Source organism: Salvelinus namaycush, chromosome 2, assembly GCF_016432855.1.
Source record: "Salvelinus namaycush isolate Seneca chromosome 2, SaNama_1.0, whole genome shotgun sequence".
In the NCBI taxonomy this organism is placed as follows: Eukaryota; Metazoa; Chordata; class Actinopteri; order Salmoniformes; family Salmonidae; genus Salvelinus; species Salvelinus namaycush.
The window spans coordinates 50,550,358-50,563,849 of NC_052308.1; the positions used below are offsets into that span (position 1 = coordinate 50,550,358).

The 13,492-nt window shown below is 43.8% G+C and overlaps 1 protein-coding gene across 1 annotated transcript in view; it reads left to right on the forward strand.

The window, feature by feature from the left end:
- The first annotated feature begins 235 nt into the window (after positions 1 to 235).
- LOC120026495 (protein CBFA2T2-like) overlaps positions 236 to 13,492 on the forward strand; it is a 52,083-nt gene continuing 38,826 nt past the window's right edge. Inside the window, exon 1 of the mRNA XM_038971379.1 lies at positions 236 to 404. Within this exon, the coding sequence (XP_038827307.1) occupies positions 377 to 404 (28 nt within the window). The 5' untranslated portion in view covers positions 236 to 376. The remainder of the gene's footprint in view (positions 405 to 13,492) is intronic.

Sequence of the window (13,492 nt, forward strand, 5' to 3'; positions counted from 1 at the left end):
AAATGGCTCCAAGCAAAAAAACATTTGGTCTAAACCGTGGATATGTGAGCATATTGTCGTGACTCGCGTTAATCATTTCCAAAACACTGGTGTCCGTATTTCCCTGCTGTTACGACAGTGTAATAACGCAGCAGTGTATTTGCTTTTTGGCGAAAGGATTACAAATAGTCCCGCCCACTCAAATATTCAGTGCAATCTTGCTACAGTAGCAGCCTATGCCCGGTGATACCTGATGCAGTGTTACGAATCACAGCGGGCTTTTATCTTTATTGAGAAACAACAAGTCAATGCGAGATATCAATCGACGAGCATATCATTTTAATTACAGTTGGCTGTACCTTGAAACGTGCACACTGTCATTCAAAGTGCGAAGAGCATGGTCGGGATTCCGGGTGCTTTTCAATGTAAGTAGCCTAACTAAACTAGTATCTATGTAGGCTAATGCTGTGGGGTGGTATGTTTTGGTGTTGTAAAATACACGCAACACGTGTTTGTGGGCGTTTTGGGTATTATTATTTGGATTATTTGTATATTATGCTATGACAATTTGTGTGGATCAGATGCGCTAAAATCAAAGATGGTGGATAAATGAAGATATATTACTCAGGTCGTTTACCATTGAATATAATTGTTCAGTTCCGGTCTACTTAACTGGGTCTGTCTCCCATAGACACCAATGCAATAGTAGCTCGGTCTGGTCTACGTAAATTTAAGGCAATGAACTAACCAGGAAAAAAAGGAAAACAAACAGGGGAGTGGGGTGTCTGGCTTCCTCTTCCGTCTCTGCTAATTTAAAGTGGCAGTCAGACTCATTTTCACCTCATTTAACACCTGATTTACTTAACAAAAGGCACATCTCAATAGGTGGTTAGGTGGTCCAGGTAAGTCAAGTGGGGGGGGCTTTCCTCTTTTGTTATCTATTGTTCCTCAAGCAAGGGGGAGGCCGATGACATCACAACTTCCCATCAAACCAACTTATCTAATGCTCTACTCCTTGAAGTTTGCAGTTGTGTCTCAAAAACACGATTTTTCTCAAAACATATTTTTTGACCCTTTAGTGTGCGTACTTTACTATATTTATACTTGGGATATCACTTTTCAACAGGAAAAGTGCAAAAATCACATAAACCTACGTCACCTACACCTGAGTCTCGCACACTCAGGACCAATGCGGAAACAGTCTTTTGTCCAGGGTGTTTTGTAGCCTAATGTAATGTTATGATGTTCAGCATGCAGACATTTTTCAGTTTCACCTCAATATTTTGACTGAAAGTGCAAACGTTCAATGGGACCAACATTTACCAAAATATTCACACATTCGGTGTCAATGCTAATGTGTCTCATTATTTCACCAAATACATTGTTTTATTACCTCATAACTTTCATCGTAAGTAAACATAATCAACCAGTTTCATTCATGTCATGGTTAGATAATTACATTTTTGTAGCCTAACATTAGGCTATTAGAACATGCATTTCCTTCTGTTGTGAGCTTTGCCCTCATATAGCTCATACTATCCTGCTATTATGCTCCAATTTGATTCAATAGCATGGCCGCCACTCTAAATGTGCCTTTTCATTGGAGGATTTGGAATTAATCCACCAGGCAAAGTTTTGCACCATCTGGAGTTTACAGCTTTTCAAGACAATAACACCAGGCGGTCGAAAGACTGCCAATCGAGAACTCCCACTTGTCTACTTAGCCTGTGGGACAAAGGCACAGTCATGCAATGCAAGTGGGGTCGCCAGTTCTAGCCAGAGCCTCAGGGCACAACTGTATCATTGTTTGACCCGGGGGCACCAATTCGTCTCCCTTTTTTCCCTAACGTCATAATAACAAACGATGGCCTGACAAAGACAAGACAGTAATGATGATGATAATGATGCTCATATTTTGTTACAGTAACCAGCAGGGAGCAGCAGAGGTCCTCTGGCAGCCATGTTAGAACTGTAATCGTTTTACGGTTCTTGGTGTTCTGGGATTTTGGTCCAAAATGTTGACCTGAATACATGTTAAATGACATCTAGGTAGTACGTAGTTGTTTTTTTGTAATGAAATTAACGGTTTTAGAGTATGGATGGGAGAGTTGTCTTTGCTGGGAGATAGTGTGCGATAACAAACGTGTCAAAGAGAGTACACCATCACTCATGTTCTTTCTCAATCATTCCCCCAAATTGTTGCTGTTTAGTCTCTTGATTAAATTAAATCCACTTGAAAACATGTGGCCAAGTTGGACGCTTCTACAATTTCCCCCTTTTTCCTTCTTTCTTTCTCGCTTGTTTTTTTTTGTGTGTGTGTGAGCGAGTCAGATTCCAATCCCCTGACTTTTAAAAGGGAAATAAATTACAAAGCCCTGCAGGTTTGCATTAGGCTCCTAATTGAGTTTGGCTCGAGTGGCTCGTCCGGGTTGCCAGATCTGGCCCCTTTGTGTTGTCGTGTGGGACAATTTCCCTGGCGCTGTGGAGAGAGAGCTGCCTGTAGCGGGAGTGAGTCAGCCCAGCATCCTCATTTCCTCTCATGTGCTGCTCTCTCTGGTCTCCGAGTGGGTCTTTTCCACCAGTAACACCTGTTAATGCTTTACTGGGCCCCACGGTATTGCTCTGGCTGGGGGCTCATCCAGCTCCGTCGTCAGGCACATCAGATTGGAGGAGGTTTGCTCTAAGTCTGGCTCCCATTAACTATCAGAGTATGAATCTATGTTTGATTCAGAAATGCGGGTGATTTGAGCGGGGTGGAATTGAAATGGGTTTGAGGTTTGACTCATCACTGATGGGTGATGACATTTTGTTCAATGTGTGTGCACAGGCAGATCATTCTTAGACATTTGTGAAGTGTTGTTATGAGTGGAAACAACTTGAGCACACTTTCATGCTTAGTGTTGAGTAATATCAGGGTGCCTCGCTATTCCATAACCTCATCAATTAGAGCCACAACAAAAACAATTATTCTGTTCCAAAGTCTTCTATTCAGTAATGAGGGTCATAATCTACTAAACTACTAAATACCAACTCCAAAAGTCAAATGAGAACCAACCTTTCACCCAAAATAAATCAATCTATTCCCTCACATCCATTTTGAAGTTGACCCATGTTTTGACAGTCATGACATCTACCCTAAATCTCCTCCACAAGGCTAAACACGACTCACTGACTCAATGGATCTCCCTTGACAGACCCTCATGTTACGTGTTTTCATGAGATAGTCGCCGTCCATCCATGCTCCTTATTGACTGCTCCTTATTTCACAAACCCCTATTACTTCAGCCTGTGAGGCAACCTAAAGTGAAGGAGAGAGAGAGACAGAAAGAGAGAGTGAGGGAGGAAGAGAAAAAAAGGGAGAGGAACGGATTAACTGTCAGGAGAATGTGAAGCTAATTGACGCCAGGTTCGCACAGCTGTTTCTTGTTGCTGCGCGCTGCACGGACCGGGTGGGAGGATTGGATCCAGATGTGGGCCCTGCTCTTCGGATCGCCCGCCAATAACAATCCTCTGGAATGCCAGTCTACAGGAGACGAGACCTATTAGCGGGACTGCGCTGGGGCGTGCTCCGCTCCTCTCTCCGCTCCTCTCTCCGCTCTCCGCTCCTCTCTCCATGTCAAACCCTTGGTTTGTTTTTCAGCAGACCGTCTTAAGATGATTACTTCTCAGGGTCTTTTTGTTATGGCGTTGAGTTGACTACAGGGCTCTCTTCGCAGAGCTGTTAACACTGTCATTTTGTTTGACTAACTAGCCTCATAATGTAGGTAGTGTCATTGTAGCCGCGTTACACATTGATATTATATGACACATTCAAGGGTTTGAAACCAGCTATGGGGTTCGGAATATGTTTAGCATATTTCTTAGGGGCTTTTGAAAGTTCCCCAAAATGGATTTGTGTCCTTTGTGTCCTGCTGTGAAAAGTGTTTCTTTCAAAACCGTCATTGGAAATGCATGTATCCTTTCTACCCAGCTGTATTTTCGGGCATTTGACTGGTGGGACGTGGGGGCCTTATTATATGCAGGCATTTATTTAGTCTCCTACATTAAGAGGAGGACATTGACCGAGAACAAAAGTACTAGTCACCCAGTAGTAAATTAGAGCGTTCACAGTGTAAAAAGGGAACTGAAAGGAACTTATCACCACATTATGCTTTTTTAATACCCGTTCTTCCCTCTTCCAGCCCAGACAAAGCCTAGTTAGGATTGGTTCCCCCTATTCTCCACGGCTTTCGGGGATATTCTACCCCTCTCGCTTACTCTCTCTCCTGGTCAATGGGGTTGGGGCTCAGCTGCAGTGGGCTTGTCAGCACCCAGAGGAGAGTTAAAATCCATGCTTGTATGAGTTTCCCATTGAAGACTGATTGTACAATATGGACTGGTTTTCAAATGAGAAACTCAAGTTTGGACAACGTTGCTGCGAACCTTCTCTCGCAAAGCATTCTTTACATTGTCATAATCGGGATATTGACGTGACACATCATTGGCTGTAAAAGAAAACATCAGCTCATGACAAAGAATGCGTAACACTGTCCAAGTCTGTCTTGTTATGTGCTTTAGAGCTCATGCTAACCTTTTCTGGCTAACCGGCTGACCTAAATCAAGGCTTGCGTCATGAAGGCGGATGATGAAAGATTCAGGAAAAGTCTCCCTTACAACTCTTCCCATGTGTCTCTGTTGTACGAGTGCTTTATGACTCCTCATGCTATCTCATCAAACTGCACCCCATCCGTCTCTGTTCTGTTTCCAGTCCTGCTGAGCCTCAGAGCCGCTCATGGATGGAGGTCTGTTCAGGGTCTGTAATCATAAAGTCCTGATCTAGGATCAGTCTTTTAGATCATACTGAATGCAGTTCTTATTTTACTGACTTTGTCCCCGCGGGGAAATTTTGTTGCGGTGTCACATACACTTTTAAAGTGGCGTTTAAATATAAAACAAATTGACAATATAACTTTCATAACAGTTACATACCAATAAAATGAGATTAGCCTGCTGGCCTTACTGGGTCGAGAGGAACATTAGCCCGAGCTATTTAGGAGGGATGTGACACATGGCACAAATGATTGTCTAGTTCTGTTTTTCCTGCCGAGGGGTGCCCTATACCTGCGCCCAGAGGAGTAGTTCAAAGTCCGGGGGTGGCTTGGGTCTAAACCCCCCTTGAAGCGGGGTTCTGACCTTAAAGATCTCATCCAGGCCTGTCTGTTTGACTCCAAGCACCTTGCTTGCCTTGGTGATAATCCTTCTTGGCGTATTTCTCTGGCTGACAGTGGCATTGCCAAACCAACAAACAACCACTCTACTGTTGTTCCGTTATTCATGTATCTCCAATTTACCAGACCAACTTGCTCTCAGTATGTTTTGTTGGAATGTGATCTATTCAGACCTATACTATATATACAAAAGTATGTGGACACCCCTTCAAATTAGTGGATTTGGTTATTTCAGCCACACCCATTTCTGACATGTGTATAAAATCGAGTATACAGCCATACAATCTCTATAGGCAAACACGGGCAGTAGAATGGCCTTACTGAAGAGCTCAGCGACTTTCAACGTGGCGCCGTCATAGGCTGCCACCTTTCCAACAAGTCAGTTCATCAAATTTCTGCCCTGCTAGAGCTGCCCCGGTCAACTGTAAGTGCTGTTATTGTGAAGTGGAAATGTCTAGGAGCAATAACGGCTCAGCCGCGAAGTGGTAGACCACAAGCTCACAGAATGGGAGCGCCGAGTGCTGAAGTGCGTGGTGCGTAAAATCGTCTGTCCTCGGTTGCAACACTCACTACCGAGTTCCAAACTGCCTCTGAAGCAATTTCAGTACAATAACTTTTCGTCTGGAGCTTCATGAAATGGGTTTCCATGGCCGAGCAGCCACACACAAGCCTAAGCTCACCATGCGCAATGCCAAGCGTTGGCTGGAGTGGTGTAAAGCTCGACACCATTGGACTCTGGAGCAGTGGAAACGCGTTCTCTGGAGGGATGAATTATGCTTCACCATCTAGCAGTCCGACGGACAAATCTGGTGTTGGCGGATGCCAGAAGAACATGCATAGTGCCAACTGTAAAGTTTGGTGAAGGAGGATTAATGGTCTGGGTCTGTTTTCATGGTTCGAGGTAGGCCCCTTAGTTCCAGTAAAGGGAAATCTTAACGCGACAGCATACAATGACATTCTAGACGATTCTGAGCTTCCAACTTTGTGGCAACAGTTTGGGGAAGGCCCTTTCCTGTTTCAGCATGACCATGCCTCCGTGCACAAAGCGAGGTCCATACAGAAATGGTTTGTCGAGAAGAACTGTCAGTGTGGAAGAACTTAACTGTCCTGCACAGAGCCCTGACCTCAACCCCATCAAACACCTTTGGGATGAATTGGAATGCAGACTGCAAGCCAGGCCTAATCTCCCAACATCAGTGCCCGATATCACTAATGCTCTTGTGGTTGAATGAAAGCAAGTCCCCGCAGCGATATTCAAACATCTAGTGGAAAGCCTTCCCAGAAGAGTGGAGGCTGTTATAGCAGCAAAGGGGGGACCAACTCCATATTAATGGCCATGATTTTAGAATGAGACGTTCGACGAGCAGGTGTCCACATACTTTTGGTCATGTAGTGTATGTGATGTTTATGTCTCTTTCCTCTAGTAGTGTTTTTTGTTCGTTTTACTCTTATAGTCACAAAGCCGAGGCAGGTGGGCTCATCATCCTCAGTCTGGGGGGTTTGGTTCTCTCTCTCTCTTTTACACACACACACACCTTGGAGGGGAGCGCACCTTCGATAAGTCTAAACATCCCTGCGACTGAACCTTGAGTGAGGCATGTCTGTGTGTGTGTGTGTGTGTGTGTGTGTGTGTGTGTGTGTGTGTGTGTGTGTGTGTGTGTGTTTGGGCTATGCCCCAGAGTCCTTATCTAGCCAAGCTGTAATTGAGCCCTTCACAAATCCCCCCCGCAGGCTCTATCTCTGCTTGGCCAGGTGTTTCCAATGTAACCCTCCAGATGAGCCACCTGCAAAACACACCACACAGGTGTGGCCGTCGCCAGGCAAGAGCACAACACAGCTGCTCCGGCCCGAGGGATAACTAGAAGGTTATTATGGGATCAACTGCAGGTGGAGGAAGAAACACACACACACATACAAAATAACTACACACACACACACACACACACAGTAACCGAACACCCCAATGAGATGAGAGTTCTTTGGCTGGCGATGTCAAAGCACGCCTTTGAATCCAAAAGATGAGGACTTTCTCTTTCCTGGGCCCCCGTGTTGACGTACGTTTCATTTCACCTGTCTATTGTTTCGTCTCTGACATGACAGGAACAATAAAGTTCTTTGTAGGGCTGAAAGTGGCACTATTGTCAGGTCCTTCCTGCAAGCACAATGGACGACAAACCACCATCTTGGAATGAAGCTCAGGTTAAACCATTTAATATTAAGAGGAATGCGGTTCGTGCTTATTTTTTTTTACTTGCCCTACTGCCATGTGAAATGTCTGTTCCCTATAAAAAGCAGTAGCAAAGTCACCATTGTTTTACAAGGGAGCTGTTAAGTACATTAATGCACTGTGCTTATGTTAACCGTAGACTTCAAATGACTTATATCACTGTAGGTGTAGACTATAAGAAACTAAGAACGTAGTATGCATATTGTATATGTTACTAGGCTATACTATAGAAAGAAGGCTTTATGCCTGCATACTGTAGGTATGAACGCAACAGTATCATCATAGAAAGCATGCACATTGCACTCCGACTGTCGGTCTGGCATTTATTTTTGCTTCTAAGCAGTTGTTTATGTGCTGAGATTTTGGTAATGTTGGCAGAGCAGGCCAAACTTCAAGAGATCTTTCGCTGCCTTGTACACTTTAATGATTAGAATACTGTAAGTAAGGGCATGTAAGGCTTTAGCTATATATGGAGTCAGCCACGGATAGCCCGGTTGGTTTATCTGGTGCACGGTTTAACTGGAGAGAAAAGGAGAAGGTGGTTATTGAATATCGTTTAACAGAGTTATTGGAGAAAAGGTTTGGCGTCTGTCCCACACTTGGCCTTCCTCTGTGGAAACTTAGGGAAGATGCAGCCAAGTGAGCGTGTGACCCACCTCTCATAAATTCTTAGCGTGTGCTCACACACACACACGCTCTCTCACAACCACACACACACACTCGCACATTAACACACCACATGCACAGTTGCACACACAGGCACTCGAAAGCACAGTCCTCCCTTCTCCAACCAAAGTGTAACAAGAGATCTGACGGTTTTCCATGGGTGAGTAGGCGGGTCAGGCCTTACTTAAACTAATCGCTCCCAGCAGTGTTGAATAGCCAGACACTCTGGAGCCGTGGGCTGAGGTTTTGGAATGCCACTGCCGGCTCAATGCCTGCCTTTCATCGAGAGCAAGGGAGAGAAGGAGAGAGGGAACAAGAAAGGGGGGGGGGGGGTGAGTGAGAGAGAGAAAGAAAAAAAGGGACCCATTTGTTATTGGTGATATAGGAGTGTCTGAAAAGGAGGGTACAATAGCTCATGGGGAGGGTAAGGTGGAGCTTGGGGGTAATGGAGGGGAGGGGAGTAAATGGAGGGGGGGGGGGGGGGGGGGTAAAGTAGCAGTCAATGGATTTTCTTGTGTTTTCGCTAGGAGCGCCCCCCCCACCCACCCACCCATTTGTTTTTAATATCCCCAGGATGATATGCGAACGAGCCTTTGAGTGAATCGATAGCTTTGAATTGAGTTGCTGCAAAGAGGGGGGAGACGAGGCCAAGAAGAGAACACCCATAGGACTTCACATGGCCTGTTCTGATTTGATATCATTATTGTGCTGAGTATGCAGCGAATAAAATAGTCCCCTAGATTTAGCGTGTGACCATACCACTGCCAAGCATCTTATTTATTTTGCATGTTTTTCCTTCACTGCTAATGACCCTACCAGACATGGAGAAAATGATTATGTCTCCCGTCAAGTTGTCCCTACAGCAGATGTAATGGAAAATATGGCATTAAAAGATCAGACGGGACTGCGGTTTCCTCCTCCAAAAATCTAAGGCGGGAGTCTTGAAAATAAAAGCAGAAGATAGAGAGTGAGAGTCAGAGATGCAGGTGCATTGTGCTTTCATTGATTCCAAAGGAACTCCTGTGGGCTGAGATATGGTGAGTGGGAGGCAAGCCAAAGGAGTGAGTTGTTTTGGCTGGCTCTCAAGCCTGTGAATGACGAAAGACAAGCCATGGCCTCCAGACGTACACAATAACACACACACACACACACACACAAACACTCACAAGTGTCTATTTAAAACAATGTGTGGGGGAGAATAGGTACTTTACTGCTGAAAGAAAGACACTTTGCAGCATCCCAGTGTTGTTGTTGTTGACTTCCTGCATGGATCTCAATTTGGCGTTAGCATGCTTGCGCAGCATTGCAAATAAAGTTAATGAATCGTTTAAGTCGCGTGGCTTATAGAAAATGCATTTGCAAACACTCAAGCTGCCTTGTTTGTTTAATTCCTGAGTAGGCTACCTTGTTTGTCTGCCATTAGCATGTTTACTAAGCATTACCGTTCATGACGCCATTATCACCAATGTAATTTAAGTAAATGCTGCTGCCTTCCCCCCTGCATGGTTCTCAAACTTTTGTTATCTAAAACTTTCTTGAATGGCTTCGTATGCTAATACAGCACGACACTTGACTGAAGCCGTCACAGATGTAAACCAAACGTAGCGCTAATGCTAATACATTAGCCGTTGATTGCATTCAGATCATTCGTGTGTCGCCTTAGCACAATTGGGCTCCTGGGGCTCCTGTTGCGTTGTGGTGCTTGGTAGCTTTCTCTCGCACGGATAAGAGCAGGCCTAAAGTGCTGTTGGGCTAGCCCCAGCTTTGTTGCCCTTGGGGGCATGTTAAAAGCCTAGAGATAATTGCCCATTTAAGAAGCAAGGTTCTTCTACTCCAGCCCCCCCTTTGAGATGGAGCCTCCCATCAGCGCTACCACAGCCATTCATGAGGCTACATGGCCACCTTTTGTGATGATAATGACACCTTTCAGTAGTCACCTCAGCTGACCGGGGTTGGCTGTGTTTTCCTAGCACAAGGTGGTGCGAGTGTAAATTGTGTGTAAAGGCTTTTGGGTTCGCTCCAAGAGGGGAGCATAACTGTTTGTGTCTAGGTCTTTCACTGAATGAGGATGGTTTTTGATTGAGACCACACGACATATTCCATCCCTGATAAGTACATTTGGGTAATGTGACTATGGTCATGATGGGGTATTGATTGTCTCTGCTCGGGATTCATATTTTCCTGAAAATCTAACAAGTTTCAATTCCCAGGAATAATTCATATTTATCCCCCGAGTCTTGGGAAATACCGCAAAAAATGTAAGTGCCCATTTAAAGCATTTAAATCCAAGATATGGTCACTATGCCAGGGTTCTCCCAAAATGAGCGGGGCGCTGGGCCACATTGCTGTCTTGGCTGCTCCACTATGTAAAGATTTAACAGCAGATGAAACTGATATTTAGTAATGATAGAGTAACTTTGATCGCCAATGACATTGTTGTGAATTTCGAAACAGGCCGTTCACAAATTCTGAGCGTTATGTTCCTCAATTAATTCAGTGCATTTTACCAGTAAACCTAGGGTATCTCGACACAGAGCGCGCTCAGGACGCTGCCCGAGTAGGCTATAGAGTTGTCGAATCATACAAACTTTGTAACGGCAGTCAAACAAAAGTAAAATGACCAAAGTTACTAAACTTGCTAGATAACCTCAAAAAATGACATATCTCATCAGCTCATTAAAAAAAATCCATATCTAGTCGCATCCCATTTGTTGATCACACATTCTCTACCGAAGCTCTCTTATGGGCAGCAATACAAGACAGCGCAGAGAGGCGGGGGGAAATGTTTTAGCTGTATTTTGAAATGCATAGGCGAAACGTGCTTTGATAATGCAACCTATGGATTACAGAATAAAGTTAGGAATTTTCATGCAAGACGGGAGTCAGGATTTTGGGTTTCAGTGGGATTGGGATGATAGGAAAATAGCAGAGTTGTGGACTCAAGTTTGATGACTTGAGACTCAACTTGATAGAAAATAACTTGGACTTGGAGCCTCAAGACTCGACTTTGACTTGAGACTGATGACTTGTAATTGTCTGGACACGTTTTGTCATATTTTGTCAGTCATTTTGTGGCACAGAATCTACCCGGATTACTCTACATGCAGCCAGAGACAGTAGTCACAGTTTTGCCCTTGCAAAAAAACCTGCAACAGATTGGCTAGTGAAACGCACACCCGGCCGTCTGATTGGACTGTCAATCAACACAGGTTAGGTGAGCTAGCAACAGATTGCTGATTTGCAGTATAGCTATGGGATCGGGTGCAGCGCAAACATCAAATTGTAGTGAGAGAGGATTGCCATAATAAATAAATATGCAGCAATTTTTTTAATTTTATTTTTAAAATGGTGATCAAGAATATTATTAACTGTTTACTTTGCAAGCTCACCAGCAATGTGGCAACAATTACTAGCAAAGGTATGTACAAATTGCTTGAAATTGATCATTAACGTATGAAGCTTGCAGGTAGAAGTTCTGTTTACTCAATGTATGGCTTCCTTCGTTCATATTTCCCAGGTTATGTCGGAGTTCGACGTGTCTGTGTCGCTGACATTTTTGTTCGCGCGTAATAGGAGCGCGCGTGCCTCGGTGCGCATAGAAATAGGCTACGTGGCCTGCGCTCCATGCTTTGGAGTCTGAACTTTGAATAGTAGAAAAGGATTGTTCCATGTATGCATGGTGTTGAAATATCAATAATCATTAAGTCTGATTAAGACAAATGTAACAATGGATGTGGAAATTGCCTTTTACAATGTAGAACCAGTGGTTGTAATTGCCAAATGGGTAATTGTATGGTCCTGGGAGCCAAGTGCTTATATTATGTACCTGTTTGAGCTCCTGCTGGACAGATTTGATTTGGGTTCTCAAGGGGAGGCTATGCTGTCTTGTCCTCCACCAGTGTCTGTTCATTTAGGACAGGTTAAGCCTGATACGGAGGCTATTTCTTTTGGGCTATTATATTTGGTAAATCTACTTGTATGTTTTGTATGATATGGTGCTTTCACCATTGGATCACCAAGACCTGCAAATAAATCTACACTGAGCACGTCAAGCTGCCTTGCCTTCTGCTGATTTCATGCCCTTACCACTGCTACAAGGTCCCTATTTTATAATTACATAGAATAATCTATATGTGTTGTAGATAGAAGAATGAAAATGTCTGTCTGGTAGCCTTAATAAATAGACCAAGATATGGAGTTGAACAAGTAGTTGCATGTATAGATTTTTTTGACTTGCCTTGAGACTTGACTTGAAAAGAACTTGGTACTCGATATAGGCTACTACTACGTGAGTCAATAGATATATAATACACTTGATTCGGGCTACATTATTGCATGCTAAATTGTTTTTCTGATCAGTGATAGATGAGCGAATGAATAAATGAGCTTGCCACCTCCACTTCTAGCCAGAGATCCGTTAACCAAATATAGAGGCAGAGATTCAGTGAAGAAAAAAAAAATCACATTTACTAATTATCAGACAAGTCACGGGTTTTTGGTCGGGGGTAGGACGGGAGTGAAAAGCAAAAATCCACTCGTACGACATGCTTAGCAAAATGTTCCTGATCATCTAATAGACGAGCAAACTAGAATAAAGATTATCATTAGCCCTCACGTCAACTTTCCCCAGCCTAATTGTTACCAAATATCCAAACGGAGATACAGTGAAAACAAACAAAAATCTGATAATGATTGAATTACCTAGATGAGTCTCCCACGCTCGTCTCAAAGCCGTGCGATGGCGCTATCCCAATCAAAACGGCGCTGGGAAATATAATCTAGGTGACCACATACATTTAACTTAGTATAACCGGTTGGATATGACTTTGGGAGTTTCAGTATAAACAAGAATTTGATACATGCCTTCAATTGCATTATCCTACTTTATTCCAATATTTTCATCATTCAGTTGATCATAACTAAGGTGAGTTATGAGTTATGGCTGTTTCCTTGTCTCCTCACTCCGCTGCCGCCCGCCTCTGCCCCTTTGTTCTCAACACCAGTTTAAATCAATATATCCTTTTTTCGGGCTCATTTCATTTCTGTGATCTCGTACCAGGCCTGGGCTCAGGCTTCAGGTCACCGGGCTTGAGTCGGACCGGGATGTAATTTTCAGATCTGATTAGAACTCTTAACTGCATTCGGGTCTAGTGTGCAGTCCGTCTAGTGTGCAGTCCGGCAGTGTCAATCATTCATGTGCTTTGATTTTATGGTGACTTTGTGTAAATACACTATTCTAAAGGTTTCTATGCAACAACCTGTTTGGATGTGCTGTTAATGTGCTTTTTTAAATTTTTTGGGACAATCTGCTGCTGCGCATCTTGTGTATTTTGTGTAATTGCATGAGTGCAACATTGGGGGGGAAATGTTGTAGGCTAATTTCCCGGGTCTTGTCATCAAAAATTTCAGGAAA